Genomic DNA, 18568 nt, shown 5'->3' with positions numbered 1-18568 from the left:
GATGAATGGGAATCCACTAAGGGCTTCTCCGCGAAGCATTTGCCAACATGCGACAGCTGGCGCCACACTTTCCACTAACAGTTATACGTACAGTGTCATAGGGTTTTTGATCGAGTAAAGAAACAATGTTGATCGACCGCGTCGATCTCGTGTGTTGGGCGCCACACTTAACGGAGGCTCTAGAGCTTTTTTCCTTACCTTGTTTTTAAGTTTTCTTGTACTAGACTTATTTTAATTTTTTTATTGTTTCATCCTCTGTTAACTTTAAGGTTCTATAACTCTATATATTTAAATGCATTTTTTGATTCAACCGAGTTTACTTTCCCTAACGTAAGTACAGGTAAAGGCGGGTTTCCCATAGATCTGTAATGAATTAGGCCTTTTTGACTATGACTTGTTGTCCAGGCGTTGACATGATAAGCTTTTTTGAGATACACGTACACACATTCACACACATTCACACACACACACACACACACACAGGCGAAATTCATACTAGGTCGGTAAAGGCGGAGAGAACTCATAGGTATACATTATCATGGTCACAACAAAAGCGACCCTTATTTTATTTACATGAAAGAGTGTTTTCCAAAAAGTGTCACTATGCCGTTGTCATGTGCGCAGCTGGGTTTATTTTAAATGCACCCCGTGCACGCTTGTTTACATTTTAAATTACGTGTCGCGTGTCGTCCCCACGTGTCTTTCCTAATAGAGAAACGAGAGGCAAGACAAGTGTTCTAAAATTAGAACAACCTTGTTTACAGTCACGACTAACGTCCCTTATGTGAAAAAAAACTCGTCAGAATGCTAAACATTCAATTTCTTTAACAAGTTAAAACATAATTTAGAAAGACAATGTTATTGATTTGTACTTTAGAGTGATTTGATTGAATGCTATGTATGCTAACGTCTTATCATATTTAGTTTTTCCGGAGTATTTTACTATATCTCGTTGTCCCGCCGGCGCCTGCGGTCCAGAAGTGACCTGATATACTACTTATACGGTGTCCAAGCGTCCTTTTTCACGCGGCTTTTCTTTTGGATATCGTGACTTGCAGACAAGACGTGTTTTCACTGTCGAGCTAAGTCCAAAATTGTTTTACTGTTTGTCTTTTCTATCTAATCTGTAACCACACTGGTGTGTGCTGACGAAGACGTCGAAATGCGCATAATATTTGTAACTGTCTTTAACTGGTGAGGTATCTAACACTATCTGTTTTATTACTTATTGTGTTAACCTCACTGCAGCTAGCATTTGTATTTATCAAAATAATGTATGGCAATAAAAGAAAGACTAATATCAATGTCGTCCAGCCAAATAAAAATTAATTTAAAAAATCAACAACAACAAAAAATGGCGTTTGGCGAAATTAAGCATTTTAATTAAAAACGTTATTTAAAAGGTATACATTTTGTATATATTATTAAAATATTTCTTTCACAGAGATTTATAAAAACAAAATGTTTCAGTTATATTTAAAAGAAGTGTTCTTGTAATAATATAATAACATGTTTTTCAATACAGCTAAAGAGTAAATTGCTTGAATTGTTAACAACATAAAAGCTTACACATAGCAGAGAAAACTTGATGCCTGTGTGTTATGAGTTCTGAAAAGACGTGTACTGCAAATCTGTTTTCTTCCACTGGCTTGCTGGCAATACCATCCAACTCCTTGGTCTCTATCAGACCAATACCAATAGCATAGATGTGAATACCCTGTGCTCTGGCTTCTTCAGCTTCTGGTATGGTTCTTCTGCTGTTGATGTTGGAGGCACCATCAGTCACCACAATAGCAATGTTGTCAACACCTGGACGATCTCCATTCTCTGCAGTAAACATTACTGTCCTCATTGCTTTCAAACCATCTGCAGTGTTGGTGCTGCCATAGCTATAAGGAATATTATCAATAGCATTGTATACATCTTCTTTCTTTGAAAAATCTTTCAGCTGGAACTTGACATAATCCTTATCACTGTAGATGATAACACCTACCCTAACATTGCCATTGTCAATATTAGATTCCAAGAGGAAATCTTTCATAAAGTCTTTCATCAACTCAAAGTTTGGTGCTGTTACACTGGTTGAGGCATCAAGAACAAACACAATGTCAATTCTAGCATCAGCACAACCTATAAAATTAAATAGAAAAATTCTAAAGTATTGTGTTCAGTAGTAAACAATTACATGAAAATAAGTGTTCTTTTAGATTTCTAAAAATACTTTTATTTTCAATTAAAACAATTAACATGAAACGTGTGTGAAAGCGGTTGTCTGTGGTAACATATATACATGGTAGAATATTCAGAAACATAGTTGTTTTACATAGTTTTTATCACATTTGTTACATTAAAAAAATACAATAAGAAAAGGGAAAAAAATAACAAACGAAACTAAGTTTATTTTGGAGTGAGTCAGGGGAGGAGGGGGGCGAAATAGATCGTTGGAGCAGGTAAAAGGGTCAAGGGCTTATCATGAATGAGGGTCATGGGGACAGGGGGGGGGTCGTAGTGTCTGACGATGCATGAAGAGAGTGGTTGTGTGTGTTTAAGGCAAGTGTGATGGTGTAGATTTACGTAGATTGCAGGTTAGGTTTGACGACACATGCGACGAGACTAAACGGGTTATGGCAGGGGCGAAAGGGGGGATGTTGTAGCTGAGTCATTGTTAATGCTAGCGGGTTATTCCCCCTCTCACCTGAATCGGGACTGACCGTGGCCGAATAGGAGACAGTACCGGTCGCCTGGCCGTGACCGGCGTTCTACCCTAACTGACCGGGTTTGTAAATGGGGGGAAAACCCCGCTATTGTACGGGAGCGGTTAAGTCGGGGACATGGACGCCAGGCTGGATGATTAGGAGAGGACAAAGAAGTAGAACAGTTAGGGTTGGGGACAGTCGAGGGTTGAGACGTTGTAGAGAAAGGACGTAGATAAGAGTAGAGCTAGGAAACAGTGTAGGGAGAATAGTGTAGAGAACATTAACCTGTAGGGTAGGCAATAAGTGTATATTGTGTAGTAACGTAAATCCTATAATATGCAAGCATTAGATGCATAATAATAAAGGTTGTGTTTCAAGCGGATCTTCGAGTTTTATTGAGAGCACGAAACTAAGTACGACCTCGTCCTCATCACAATAGCAAACTATATGTGTGGAAACTAATAGAATAATAAGAAGAGAAAGCGAGTAAATTGCCCCCACAACAGCAAGCTAGGCTTCAAAATCTGTGCTGTATAATCTAGCTGTTGAGGTGTTATTATTTATAGCGTGTGTGTGTCTGGTGGGGGGGGGGGTTGCCGAACAGATTGCTGTGTGAGCAATCTAAAATTGTTCTTAATTGAAAGATAGATCGCGCATGTCTCTCGATTTTAAAGGCTTTTTTACCCAATAATTTTTTTTCCATTGAAGATGCTGTAAACCGAACTTTTTAATGTCATTTATTAGCGACTATATAGATTTAAGCTAAATTGCCAAAAAACATATATATTACTTTTACTCAGTTTTAAATCACACGTGTTTCTATAACAAACCACCTCGCCCCCTTTTGTGTGTTCGCGCTGAACGTTAGCCCTACACACCCAAACAAGCGAGCACACTATACACGTGCTAATATTTAAATATCTAAAAAATATAATAATAAAACAAATAAACCATTCACTCACAGAGGCGTAGCTAGGTGAGGGCGGGTGGGGCAGCCGCCCTAGGCACCGACCTTAAGGGGACGCCATATTGGGTAGAAAAATAAAATAACATGCTTATTCCGATCTACATTAGATTCGAGTTTAAGAAAATAAAATGCTACTTGGTTCTAAGGACTGCTCTGTGATATGGGAAAAAACAGTTAACGGTGACTGATGTGTGTGTGTGTGTGGTGGTGGGTGGGGGGGTGTCTATTTTCACTAACGTTAATAAATATATAAATATTTGGGGGGGGGGGGGTACAAAATTGAAATGGGTTGCTACGCCTCTGTACACACACTCACATAATAGTAAACTACGGTTTAAAAAAAAAAAGAAAAAGGAAAAAAAATAGAAAAACGTAGGTCTCTTATTAAATATCAGTAAAGGTATTCAATATATACTATTATATATTTAAGGAAAAACTAATTTCTCCTTTTTAGTGCATTATTATATAAAAGTTTGTAATTAAAGCGTTTTCTGCTTTTTCAGCACTTTAAATTTTTTAATACAATAGAGTTGCATAGATAAAAACTATTAAACACCAAATGTAAAATGAAGTGAAATACTTTGATATTTATTATGAGCTGCGCATGAGCTAGACTGGATCTTATTTTAGTGGTTGATGATTTTAACAATTTCAAGAGAGCCCAACTTTGCTCTTATCAAACAATTTAAGAAAGACTTCCTTGTGGATGCAGACATTGATAAAGGCAGTGTTAGAGTGGGTGTTATCATATACAGTACAGAAAACTATGTCCAGTTCCAGCTTAACACACACAAAACTAAAGCAGCTGTATACAACGCTATTGATAATATCCCTTATCGATTTGGAAGTACAAACACTGCAGATGGTTTGAAAACAATGAGGACAGTAATGTTTACTTCAGAGAATAGAGATCGTCCAGGTGTTGACAACATTGCAGTTGTAATTACTGATGGTATATCAAACATAAACAACCTGAGAACCAGTAAGTAGAAGCTGAAGAAGCTCGAGCTTAAGAGATCCATGTCTATGATATTGGTATTAAGGTGACTGACACAAAAGAATTGGATGGCATTGCCACAAACCGTTAAATCAGTAAGGCTTTTCTGAAAAGATCTTTACTAAATTCTCCCCATTAAGATACCGGGTATTGTCTTCAATTTGGGGGGGGGGGGGGGGGTAAGTATGTATGTGTAAGCCATTGAACAAAACTCTTTAGTTTAGTTTAGTTAGCTGTCCTCGCTCACACATATGTTGTGTAGTGTTTGCATGTCTGTGGCAAAAAACTACATTTAATGTAGTACAAAAGCACACGGGGTTCACTTATTGTGATTTTTAAATTAATTTATTTAGAATATTATATGCGTAAACTTTTTAAAAATGTTACTGTAGCATGGTATATGTAAAAACTGTATTGACCTATTAAAATGTAAACATTGTAACATGGTTTAATTTATTTTGACTGACATTGTGGCAGCCAGAGCAAGATAAGAATCCTCGAATATTAAAGTATTACTTTAAGGCTCACAGACCTAGGAGTTTACCAAGGCATATACAGACAGGCTTCATTGGTTCACAAACAGATAATTACGACATAACCTCATCATAAGATGGCCAGACAAAATGTCATATAAAGACCGAAGGCATCAAGCCCATAAACGAAAATGCATGAGAAGACAAAAGGATAATATATCGAGGAAAGATTTGGACTGGAATCCCCAGGGAAGGAGGAAAGTGATTTAGCAAACAGCAGTGTTTCTTCCAGACTTTTTTCTCCCGGGGGGAGATGCCTGGAAGAAACTCTGGCAAACAGTGGAGATGAATTGTAGAAGAAGAGACAAAGGCCAGTGAGCACACGTGGGCGCAGGTAAGAAAACATCATTCCCACAAGCAAGCATGAAGTTTAGTTTTTTAAAATTGGTTTACATTACACTAAAAACAAACACACGATCTAACCTAGCATTAGCACAGCCCTAACATTTTTAATTAAATTGCTTTAGATTTGTAAAATACATTTTAAAAAATTTCTGTCTCGACATGATCAATCAAACTATATATACTCTGGTGTACATTTATGTACACACAATATTTGTCTGAATGTTTTCCTAGTAAAAATACAAATATAAATACTGTTTAGAAAGAATTTTAATTCTGACACACCATTCTTACGTAGCAAGAATACAGTTTATTTTATTATTACTTTATATTTCACTAAAAACAGACACAAGCTCTAACCTAGCTTAGATGTGGCTTAGATTTTTTTTTTTTATTTTAGCTGATACATTTTCAAAACTTTCCATTCACCAATAGGATGAACCAAACTATACAGATTGCGATAGAGTTAAAAAAGGAAAGATTATGTAATATTTTACCTTTAAAAAAAAAACATTCATCTTTGCAAAATTTTGTGTTTACCTCTTTAAAGGATTTCTATTTCTTTTTTAAATTGGATTAATTTAAATGTAGCTACTTTAATTGGAATCCCTTTTTGATTTGCAAAATATAAAAGAAACATTTTGATATTTTCAAATGTAAATTTCAGTTTGTTAAAACCATAATTATATCGTCCTTTTGTTTTTGCTGTTTTTAAAAGTATAAATGTGTCATTTCTTTTCAGAGGACAGCCTATTGTCAAAACAGCTAATTTTTAATGAGGTTTTTGATTATATTCCTTTGTTTTCTTCCTAACTTTGTGTTTCTAAAATCAAGTTGGATTGTATTCTAAAAATGCTACAATTTACTCAATATTTTTCTCTTATAGAATATCTTGTTGCACTGGTATTCTTAACTTTTTTAAATACACATAATAGGCTAAATATGTTATAACAAACACTGAATTTGTAAAAGAAAACGGTTTTACATGAGAAGTCTGGAACATATGATTACTGCATGCAGGGATAAACAACAGGTGATTCTTGAATTATGAATAAAAAGGGCAGGAGGTAAGCAATGTAAACATAAAAAAAAATTACTACTAACTGGTGCTTTTGTAGGTGATTTAGTTCCACCTGTTTAGAGATTTGTTTTTCAAAAATAAGGTACTAATCATATTTTTAATTTAAGAATAAAAACAATCGATACATTATAAAAATAGACATTAATATACAACGTAATACCTACTTACTACTGTAATTATAACCTTAGGCTAGTAACATGAACTATTTGCATAAAAACTGTAATTCATTAGCCTTATGACACTGACAAAAAGTAATTCAAACATAATAAGATAGTTATCAATAGCTTGAATACAAATAGCAGCTTGAGTCAGAGAGCATTTACATTTTAGTCTTTTTGTTTTTAGGTGAATCGAGATATTTTAAAAACTCTTATTCTTCAAAACAACTAAAAAAAAATTTTTCTTTTGATTGATATCTAGTTAAATATCGACATAAATAAGTTGCGTAGAAAATGATGAACTGAGTTTGTTAAAAAAATTCCAGGAATTCCTTCCTGGATTTCCCGGAAAAGCCAAAAAACCTCGAACAAATGCAGTTTTTGCTCCATATCTCGGCAACCAGACCACTTAGCGACTTGAAACATTTACCAATCGATTCCTGTCGTAATTTAGACCAATATTGCCGAAGAAAGTTTTCAAAAATATCCTATCGTTCGGTCACAAAAATTTTTTTAAAATTATTTAAACTGAGCATCTTGTAGGCCTAGGATGATTTAAACTGAGCATCGTGTAGGAGTTTATATTTATAGGATGATATTTACAAAAAATTAAAAATTAAAAATTGTTATGGATAACATAAGGAAATTGCGCTTAAATTGTCACTAGTCTTTTTATTAACTTGTTTATTCTGACACACCATTCTTACATAGCCAATTGAAGATCGTTTTTTAAATTGCTTTACAATTCACTAGGATTAAACGTAAGATCTAACCTAGCATCAGCACAGCTAAGATTTGTTCAAGATATTTTAACATTTATTTTAGCCGATACATTTTCAAAACTTTCCATTCTCAATATGATAAATCAAACAACACAGATGGCGAAAAAAGTTTTTTTAATAAGGAAATATTATTATTTAATAATTTTCCTTTTTAATCGACATTCGTTTTTGCAAAATTTAGTGTCTTCTTTAAAGGATTTCTACTTAGTTTTTCATTGCATAAATTTAAATGTAGCTCTTTGATTTAAAAAAATCCTTTGATTAAAAAAAATAAAACATAAACATTTTGACATTATTATTACCTCTTTTTGTTTTAGTTATAATTTTTAGTATAAATGTCTCATTTCTTTTCAGAGGACAAACTAAAATCAAAACAGCTATTTAATTTTTTAATGAGGTTATTTAATATAGGGCCTACTGCTTTTTATTTCTTGTTCCTATATTTGTGTTACTGAAATCAAGTTGGATTGTATTCTAAACATGCAACGGTTTACTCAATGATTTTTTCTTAAAGAAAGTCTTGTTACACTTGTGTTTTTAACTTTTTTACTTTCTCATATATAGAAGTATAGAGAAAGTATTGTAATTGACAAAAAAAAAAGAAGTCGAGATTTTTGCAAATCTCGACGTTTTATAGCTCCATTTGTTGGAAAAATATAGTTTTGCAATCTTGTCCGTATGTCTGTGTGTGTGTGTGTATAACTGTGTGTGTGGATGTGCGTGTGTGTGTCCGTAAACACGATAACTTGGGTACCGTTACAGCTAGGTTGATGAAATTTCATATATAAATATTTGAACAAAATCGTAGATCAGTATCAACCAGAGTTTCTTCCAGGCATCTCTTCGGGGGGGGGGGGGGCTTTGCCCCCCCGAAAAATTTTTACCGCCCCCCCGAACGAAATGAAATTTATATAATTTATATAGAAAATAAATACTTTTAACAGTGTCCGCCCCCCCGAAGAAAGTTTACCGCCCCCCCGAAAATTTCAAGTGCCCCCCCGGAGAAAAAAGTCTGGAAGAAACACTGGTATCAACTTTTGAAAAATTTCTAATAACCGAAAGTGAAACTTTTTCTACTCTGAATTTTTCAAAAGCCCATTACTTGAATACTATTTCAGATAGATAAGTGAGTTTTCATAAGTAAGTGATAGAGCTAATTCTCTGCCTGATGTCAAATTTTTGGTACTTTACGTTGACCAGAAGATGTGATTTACGCTATTTCCGATTTCTTAAAAAACGCATGTGAATTTATAAAGTACTAATAATATTCCGCACTATTATGCACATTTTGTTTGGAGTTCATAATATTTTTTTAACGAGATTCTGTTCTATTTTAAAAAGTTAAAGTATTTAAAATGGATTAAAAATCATGTCTATATCCCATATTGCCGTCCCCTGTTGTTTTATATAAGAACGAGCCGACCCGCTGCGTATCATACGCCGCTATTTAGTTGTTTTTTTTCTACTTTTCAGTAATTTATAATTTGTGAATTCGACAGTACCAATGCTGCCACTGAAAATATTTGCTTAAAAACACTAAACCCCCCTCCTCCCCCCCACGTGAAAGCAGCCTCCTCTTAGTTACCTCCTCTAAGTTTAAAATCGTTTCATGATTGTAAAATGTAAACAGCGTGACCACATCTCACCAGACAATGTGGGAGTGGGGTGGGGGTGGTAGTGATAGTGATAGAGAGAAAGAGAGGGGACTGCAAGGAGGCGCTTGCAGCTTGTTTTCTAACTGCTCCCAGAAGAGAATTATATATATAGATATTTGAGAAAGTTTAGGGGAAATCACACCCGGTTTATTATATAGACTTAATAGGCTAAGTATGTTATAACAAACACTGGTTTTATGTTAAAAAAAAACTGTTTTACATGAGAAGACTGGATCAAATGTTTACTGCATGCAGGGACAAATCACAAGTTGTGATTCTTTTATAATAATCATAAAAACATTGTTGACCACAATTTTCTTTCTAGTGACACATTGAAATACACCAAAAAAATTGTTACATAAAATTGTGATCAAATACTTACTAACAACAGCTTTTACTGTAGATATTGGGGGTGGTGGTGGTTCAGTTCGAATAGGTGCAGATGTTGAACCTGGTATTAAAAAATTAGCTTATTAACATAAGAACTTCATTAATATAGTCCCTAAAATGCATATTATTTGTATAGTGATGTTAACAATAAAGACTGCTTTATCGATAATTGGCTCCAAAAATTATTAAAATTTGAAAACTTACACATAGCAGAGAAAACTTTATCTCTAAGATCTACGAGCTCTGAAAAGTCTTGTACAAAAAATGTGTTTTCTTCCACTGGCTTGCTGGCAATACCATCCAGCTCCTTGGTCTCTGTCAGACCAATACCAATAGCATAGATGTGAATACCCTGTGCTCTGGCTTCTTCAGCTTCTGGTATGGTTCTTTTGTTGTTGATATCGGAGACACCATCAGTCACCACAATAGCAATGTTGTCAACACCTGGACGATCTCCATTCTCTGCAGTAAACATTACTGTCCTCATTGTTTTCAAAGCATCTGCAGTGTTGGTGTTGCCATAGCGATACTGAATGCTATCAACACCATTGTATACATGTTGTTTCATTGAAAAATCTTTCAGTTGGAACTGAATATATTCCACTGTGCTGTAAATTATAACACCTACCCTAAGTTTGCCATTGTCAACATTAGCGTCAAAGAGTAAATCTTTCATAAAGTCTTTCATCATCTCAAAATTTGGGACTGTTACACTGGTTGAGGCATCAAGAACAAACACAAGATCAACTCTTGCGTCATCACAGCCTAATGATATTTATAAAAACATTCATGAAATTGTTCTCATTTGTTTAGATATATATGTATATATATATATGTATATATATATATATATATATATATATATATATATATATATATATATATATATATATATATATATATTTTTTTTTTTTTTTTTTATTTTTTTTTTATTCCATTATTTACAGTTCATCTCTATTGTTATATTTTTATTTATGTTACCAACAATTTTTGAAAACCCGAAATTCTATAGAATGATTAGGCAAGGTATACAATCCTGATGTCTTCAGGCATTGTTTGAAATATCGGTGTTGTTACATAATTTCCCTATTCATCATATAAACTGCCTAGGCATTATAAAGAATGACAAGAACTGCTAGGGCAAATTATGAATTGCCCAGATTCCAAATGCTTTTAGTAACAGTAAAAAATGAAAGAAACAATACAAATTAAACAAAGAATGGCAATTTGAATTGCACTTAATTTTGTTTTTTATGCAAGGTTATTTAATCTTTAAGCATTTTGTCTTGCACATACACTAAAAAATCCTTAGCTAGTTCATGTGGACTGAGCAGTAGCAGCAGATCGAAGAGGTATTTCGTGGTCAGGAACATCTTCATTCTTGAACAAGCCCTCTGGACAAAAACGGAATTGTGATCTTGCGTAGAGTTTGTTCGAAATTCCTCGCACTGTTCCATGTCAGTAAAAGCTATCTTCTGTCTTGACATAGCCACTGCTTGCAGATACCGTGGTCCCCGCCTCCCTTGAATACGTCAGGAATAGAAACCCGCACAGTGTCCACCAAAGATGCAGATTCTTTTTCGATTGTCTCTTATTTTCTAGGGCAATCTCGCCGTTGAAATAAATAATGCATCAAATATGGCCCTTATAACGTACCATTACTTCACAGCAGAGGCGTAGCGAGGGGGGGGGGCGGGGGGGGGGACATATGTCCCCGGGCGCCGACCTCAGGGGGGGCGCCAAATTGAAAGTTTGAGGGGGGGGGGGTGCAAATGAAAAGTTCGATGGAGGGTGCAAATGAAAAGTTCGAGGGAGGTGCAAATCGAACGTTTAAGGGGGGGTGGTGCAAATCAAAAGTTCGAGGGGGGGTGCAAATCGAAAATTTGCTCCTGAGGGGGGCGCCAAATTGAAAGTATGTCCCCGGGCGCCGGGAAGGGTCGCTACGCCTCTGCTTCACAGCCAACATCTTTCTTAGATCGCATTAACTCTTTCTGCACGTGTTGGCGCAGATGATTTCCTTTAGACACACAACACATGGCTGCCTAGTAAGACTCTTCACTATCAACGTCTTGTAAAACATCTTGGGGTAGCTTAGATGCGAAAACCACTTTATATTTAAAACCAAAGAAAGCTTCATAATGTGTTCTATGATTTCCACAATGAAAGGCCCTGTTTTTTCACAAGTTGCACAATTCGTATTATCTCGCTCTAGTGGTCAGTTTTTCATCTTGCACCCACGTAGACAGCATATTTTGGATGTCTTGGTTAACTGTTTCCGAAACTTTCCTGGCGAGTGGTACGTCCTCCTACGTACAATCTTCTAAGTGACCCAGTATACCTTCAAAGTGATCCAGTATACCTTCAAAGTGACCCAGTATACCTTCAAAGTGACCCAGTATACCTTCAAAGTGACCCAGTATACCTTCAAAGTGACCCAGTATACCTTCGCAAATTCCCGACGTTGTCGGACTGTAAATTCAATGGTGCCACAAACAAGGTAAATGTGTCTATCAAAGTTGTAAGATACTTTTTCAACTGTCTTTATTTTGAGAGCCCTGGGAACCACAAACTTTGTGAGATTATCTTGGTTCGTCATTTTAAGCAAATTGTGGTAAGGTGACACTATGAGGTAAACATGCAAACGATAGAGAAAACAATGTTACACCCAGTCGTATTAATAACCGGCTATATGGACAATCATTAGTATTAATTGTGAACACTTTAAAGCTTTTAGGGGGGTGGTGAAAACAAATCCAAATTTTATAGTAAATAATTATCATTAAAAAAGTTTTTAAAAACCCACGTTTTCTGATTGAACTAAAAAGCACACCTTTGTTTCTTCTGACATGGTCTTCACTACATTCCCTTTCTTTACACCTTTGTTTCTTCTGACATGGTCTTCACTACTTTCCCTTTCTTTACACATTTGTTTCTTCTGACATAGTCTTCACTACATTCCCTTTCTTTACACCTTTGTTTCTTCTGAAATGGTCTTCACTACATTCCCTTTCTTTACATCTTTGTTTCTTCTGACATGGACTTCACTACATTCCCTTTTTTTACACCTTTGTTTCTTCTGACATAATCTTCACTACATTCCCTTTCTTTACACCTTGTTTCTTCTGACATAATCTTCACTACATTCCCTTTCTTTACACTTTTCTTTCTTCTGACATGGACCTCACTACATTCCCTTTCTTTACACCTTTGTTTCTTCTGACATGGCTCATAAAGGTGAAGATAAAGTTCAACATCATGACACGTAATGTTTTTGTATTTGGGGCAAGTTCTTTCAACATTCTGCCCCGTCCTCCACAGTAATGTAATGTATTTAATAATTGCTTGTGACAATAAAAAATAGTATTGTTGCAATAATGGGTTTGAATCTTTGCCTCCTAATTCAGAAGCTCAAAATGTCTACATAAGATCTTTTAATATTGGTAAAATTAATCAGATAGCAACAAATAATGTAAAAAAATTGTGTAATTTTGGTAAAATACACGGGGTATGATGGAGAGGAGTGGTTCGTCTCTATGCTGTACAAGGGGTCCGCTGGTTTGATGAAAATAAACATTACAAGAAGGTAATGTTACACTAATTTAGAAACACAATTTCTAGCATGCCATCATAGCAACCTAAATTAAATTCTATAATATGCAGGGGCCGATTAAGCTAGAGCGGGGACCCCAGAGGACATTTTTGGGGGGCTACTGCATATACACACACACACACACACACATATATATATATATATATATATATATATATATATATATATATATATATATATATATAAAAGAATATATATGGTGTTATGAAAAATGGCAAGAAGAAAATGCTTTTGAAAATATGCCCATAATTACAATAAAAGATATGTCACTATATTATTTTCGAATGCGTGATCAGTCCACTATAGATTTACAGATGTATCAAAGAAAGCTAACCTGATATAACATACTTACTGGTCGTATTTTATAGATTAAGCAAGGTCAATCAAGAACATTTTTATTTTATTTTAGGCAGAGCTCACGTGAATAAACAGTGTTTGACATGAAGCGATGACAGCTAGGCAACAGTTATCACAGTATAGCTTGGGCGTTTTGTCTGGCTATAAAGCTACCGAATATTTTCATGATGGAAAAAAAATCTGATACTTTTGTTCTCGTAAATTTAGAACAAAAAAACTAATGGTGTATTATAATATATTTACTGAAAATCATTTAATTTATCCCTTTTATATATAGTTATACAAACGTTTGTTATTAAAGCAATTTGTATTCCTATTTAAAAAAAAAAATATTTGTGCACATATAAGTAGAAGCGAGACAGAAGGTATGCTTTATTATGTAGTTTTATGCAAATATCCTTACAAATTTAATGTTTCGTTAAATGTCATAAAATCTTAGTTTAAGAAAAAAGACGAGAAATTATTTACGCTTTGAAAATTAATAAACATGTTATACAATAAGTAGAATAATTTTCAAAATAACATGTATATTGTATCTTCCCGACATACCTTTGCCAACAGAGAGCAGGTAAACAAGGACAATCGCTACCCTGGCCAGGCCACTAGTGTCCATTTTTTTTTCTGGCATATAGGAAAGAAAAAAAAGTACGTTTTAAAGTAATAGAATAAGTAGATTGAGGTTCTGCTGAAAACAGAACAGAAGCAGGTTGTCTTAGATTCAAACGTTACCGCAGAATAGAGTGCAACTTGCTTTAAAAAATCTGGCCATATTTGATTTAGTTACTACAATTTATGAGTTAGCGGTAATAGTTTGATTAGTTCCTTCAAAGTGAACGTATCTCAAAGAATTTTGTTCCATTGAAATCTATTGCAATGCCATGAATCTGTTCCAGCCACGAAAAAGCCACCATAGTTGTTTTTGTGTTTTATAATAAAAAAAGTATTTATACATGACAAATATCGTCAATAACATAATAGAGGCAATGCAAAGAATTAAACTGGTTAGATAAATTGCATTTCCTTTAAAAAAAATAAACCGAATTGAGCTTAAGGAAAAGGCTGGTGGATGTGTTGGCCCAGTCTAGGGTGGAGGAGATAGGCGGAGGAGCTTCACTTTGTTCACTTACTCACTGTTAATGTTAAGCTCTTTTGTTCACTTTAATTCACTTACTAGTTACACACTGTATCCCTAAACTTAACTGAAGTTAAAATTCACCGAACATAATTGAACTGAAATTATGTTAAAGGCCGTTAAAATAATCACGTCCAAGGAGTTTTATTTGTCCTACCTTTTAGAATATTTCAGAAACGAGTTAGAGAAATCTCATTTTAATAGCTCTGCTAAACCCGCAAATCTGCAAATTTTAGCTCACTCGACAGCTCGTATCGGGGCACTCATATGTCGAGGTACCACTGCATTTGTTGAAAATAGAAACTTAGACATACCTCACAAACCCACACGCTTCAACCAGAATTCTTAATTGGAAACATTCACCACTGTGAAAGAGTTCCCAAATCCAATTTTGGAAAACAAAAGCTGAGCTCAATGCTTCCTATTCGTCCGTACAAAGTCTTACAGCCAGTTTTTTGTTTTATTCAAAATGTGTTAACCATTATTTGTGTTCTATGTACTTGTTTTCCTACACCCCTTCCCCTCTAAACTAGATAAACAAAAAGCATGGAAAACATGATAATTCGCTCACAAAATCCTTTCGTTGGCCAGGTATTTTCTTCGATACAAATTTTATGCTAGATACAATATAGATACAAAATACCAAAAGTACAATCTGTTACTGAAAGTTGATAGCATCAACATGTGTCAGCTATCACCATTAACATGTGTCAATAACAATAGTAAGCAGGTATTCTCCTCTAGCTATCACATGTGGTTTCTGGGTAAAAAAACTCAAAAACTTCTTTTTTGTATTCTACTAACTAGCTCATACTTTAATACTAATACGAGTAATGTAATTATCAATAGTGATAGTTTATTTTTAATTTTTATACTAAAACTAATACTAATTCTAAAAAGAAAATACTCGATCTCTAGAGTTTTATAACTCTGTAATACTATAACATGAGGCCTACCGTTGGCGTAGTGAAATACTCAGTTGTAAACACTAGTAGTTTAAGTAATTAGCAGTTTTAAGTTGTAGGCCAAAGAACTAGATCTAGACCTAACAACTAGGCCTATATTATACTTTAGTTAGGCTGATTACATTTAGATTCTAGATCAATATTTGCCTACCTGATCGTTTGTGTCCAGTCAATTAAACTGCTAAAGAAAGAATTAACAGACCAGACTAGGCTCCCTCTAACTAGTCTGTCAACGATCTAGATCTCGATCTAATAGATTTACATTATCTTCACTGTGTAATGTACTGACAGTTCGTAGAATATCTTCGGATAATTATCCCTATTCTTATCACTATAATTATCCGTATCCATTACACAATTTCCTTATCTCTTGTCCAATTTCCTTCTCGTTCCTTATCTTTATGTCTATTGATATAGCTATCGCTATCTCACCACTCTCCAAATTATAATATTAAAGGCCCATAATATATATATATATATATATATATATATATATATATATATATATATATATATATATATAAAATTACACAAACCAAAAAACAAACGCTATCACAAAAGTAGAGACAATTACAAACGCAAACGCAAAAGCAAACACAAAAGCAAACACAAATGCAAACACAAACACAAACGCAAACACAAACTCAAAGCATAAACAAAAACGCAAACGTAAAGCAAACAGAAACAAAAACACAAATGCAAACAAAAATGCAAATGCAATTGGAAATGTAACGCAAACGCAAAAACTAACGCAAACATGCAACCTAACATAAAAGGAAAACACACACGCAAACATAAGGCGAACATAAACATTAACACAAACATAAACGCTGGTGCTTACAGTAATGCCTGATTCAATTAAATTATCGAATTTACACACCATCTTTTCCACAGTCTGCTGCTCTATATATGTATATAAATGTATTATGTTCAAGAATTAGTCAAAATAAAACAAAAGAACAATAACTTAAGACAAAAGATGTGGTATCGTTGGACTACAGCTTTAGTTTTTAATCTCTATTAAATGTGTCATTTATCCATTAGCTGAAACAAGGTAATTAAAAAGTCTAGTGACAATTTTAGCGCAATTTCCTTATGTTATCTAAAAATAGCTCTGTCGTAGCGTAAATAAAGAGCAGGATTAGTAAAACCATTGGTTAAAATACATGTTTTATTTACAATAGAGTTACATGACTAAAAACCATTGCGCGCCTAGCTACTGAACGTGATGACGCAGCCATTGAACGTGATGGCGCAGCTATTGAATGTGATGACGCGTGTGGTATGGTTGGATAAACATGCCTACTAATTCGGTCCAAATCTATCTATATATATAATTCTCTTCTGGGATCAGTTAGAAAACAAGCTGCAAGCACGCCTTTGCAGTCCCCTCTCTTCCTCTCTATCACTATCACTACCATCCCCACCCCACCCCCACATGATCTGGTGAGCGGTGTTCACTCTGTTTACATTTTACAATCATAGAGACGGGTTTGGTGACGGCTATTAGGGGCAGATAATTTAGTTTGAAACGATTTTAAACTTAGAGGAGGTAACTAAGAGGGGGCTGCTTTCACGTGGGGGGGGGGGGGGGGTAGTGTTTTTAAGCAAATATTTTCAATGGCAGCATTGGTACTGTCGAATTCACAAATTATTAATTACTGAAAAGTAGAAAAAAAAACAACTAAATAGCGGCGTATGAGACGCAGCGGGTCAGCTCGTATATATATAATTCTCCTCTGCGAGTCGTTAGAAAACAAGCTGCAAGCGCCTCCTTACAATCCCCTCTCTTTCTCTCTATCACTATCACTACCACCCTACCCCACCCCCACATGGTCTGCTGAGCTGTGGTCACGTTAATGTTTACAAACCGTACAGCCAGGTTTAGTGACGGCTATTAGGGGCAGATAATTAAGTTCGAACCGACTTTAAACTTACAGGAGGTAACTAAGAGGAGGCTGCTTTCACGGGGGGGGGGGGTGTAGGGTCGGGGTTAGGGGAAAGGAGGGGGTTAGTGTTTTAAAGCAAATATTTTCAGTGGCAGCATTGGTACTGTCGAATTCACAAATTATGAATTACTGAAAGTAGAAAATAAATCAACTAAATAGCGGCGTATGATACGCCGCGGGTCGGCTCGTATATATAATTCTCTTCTGGGATCAGTTAGAAAACAAGCTGCAAGCGCGCCTTTGCATTCCCCTCTATTCCTCTCAATCGTTATCACTACCACCCCCACCCCACCCCACACATGATCTGGTGAGCGGTGTTCACTCTGTTTACATTTTACAATCATAGAGACGGGTTTGGTGACGGCTATTAGGGGCAGATAAACGATTTTAAACTTAGAGGAGGTAACTAAGAGGAGGCTGCTTTCACGTGGGGGGGGGGGGGGGGGGGTTAGTGTTTTTAAGCAAATATTTTCAATGGCAGCATTGGTACTGTCGAATTCACAAATTATAAATTACTGAAAAGTAGAAAAAAAAACAACTAAATAGCGGCGTATGATACGCAGCGGGTCGGCTCGTTTTAATTAATTAAAAATTTTTTTGTGACCGAACGAAAGGATATTTTTGAAAACTTTCTTCGGCAATATTGTTCTAAATTATGACAGAAATCGATTGGTAAATGTTTCAAGTCGCTAAGTGGTCTGGTTTCCGAGATATGGGCCAAAAACTGCATTTTTTCGAGGTTTTTTGGCTTTTCCAGGAAATCCAGGAAGGAATTCCGGAATTCTTTTAACCCACTATCATCCTCGTAACTTGCTTAACATAATTGCTTTGGAACTAGTCCTCGATATTGCTTCTTTGAGGAGGAGATACGACTTAAAGCTGCGGACACACATCCATACATTCATACATCCAGAAATGACGGGTTAATAAACGCAATTCTCCAGAATGGAAATT

At 35.2% G+C, this 18568-nt stretch overlaps 1 protein-coding gene across 1 annotated transcript in view; it reads right to left on the bottom strand.

Moving 5' to 3' along the window:
* LOC131952099 (collagen alpha-4(VI) chain) overlaps positions 1-18568 on the bottom strand; it is a 60950-nt gene that overhangs the window by 18697 nt on the left and 23685 nt on the right. The window contains exons 14-18 of the mRNA XM_059314614.1: positions 14118-14189; positions 11916-12002; positions 9802-10366; positions 8393-8415; positions 1570-2142 (exon numbers count right to left, since the gene is read on the bottom strand). Coding sequence (XP_059170597.1) covers positions 1570-2142; positions 8393-8415; positions 9802-10366; positions 11916-12002; positions 14118-14189 — 1320 coding nt within the window. The remainder of the gene's footprint in view (positions 1-1569; positions 2143-8392; positions 8416-9801; positions 10367-11915; positions 12003-14117; positions 14190-18568) is intronic.

Source organism: Physella acuta, unplaced genomic scaffold (assembly GCF_028476545.2).
Source record: "Physella acuta isolate Inbredline_101_S28 unplaced genomic scaffold, ASM2847654v3 ptg000852l, whole genome shotgun sequence".
NCBI classification, from domain to species: Eukaryota; Metazoa; Mollusca; class Gastropoda; family Physidae; genus Physella; species Physella acuta.
The sequence above is the reverse complement of the archived record's forward strand: the minus strand, read 5'-3'. Positions and strand labels throughout refer to the sequence as shown.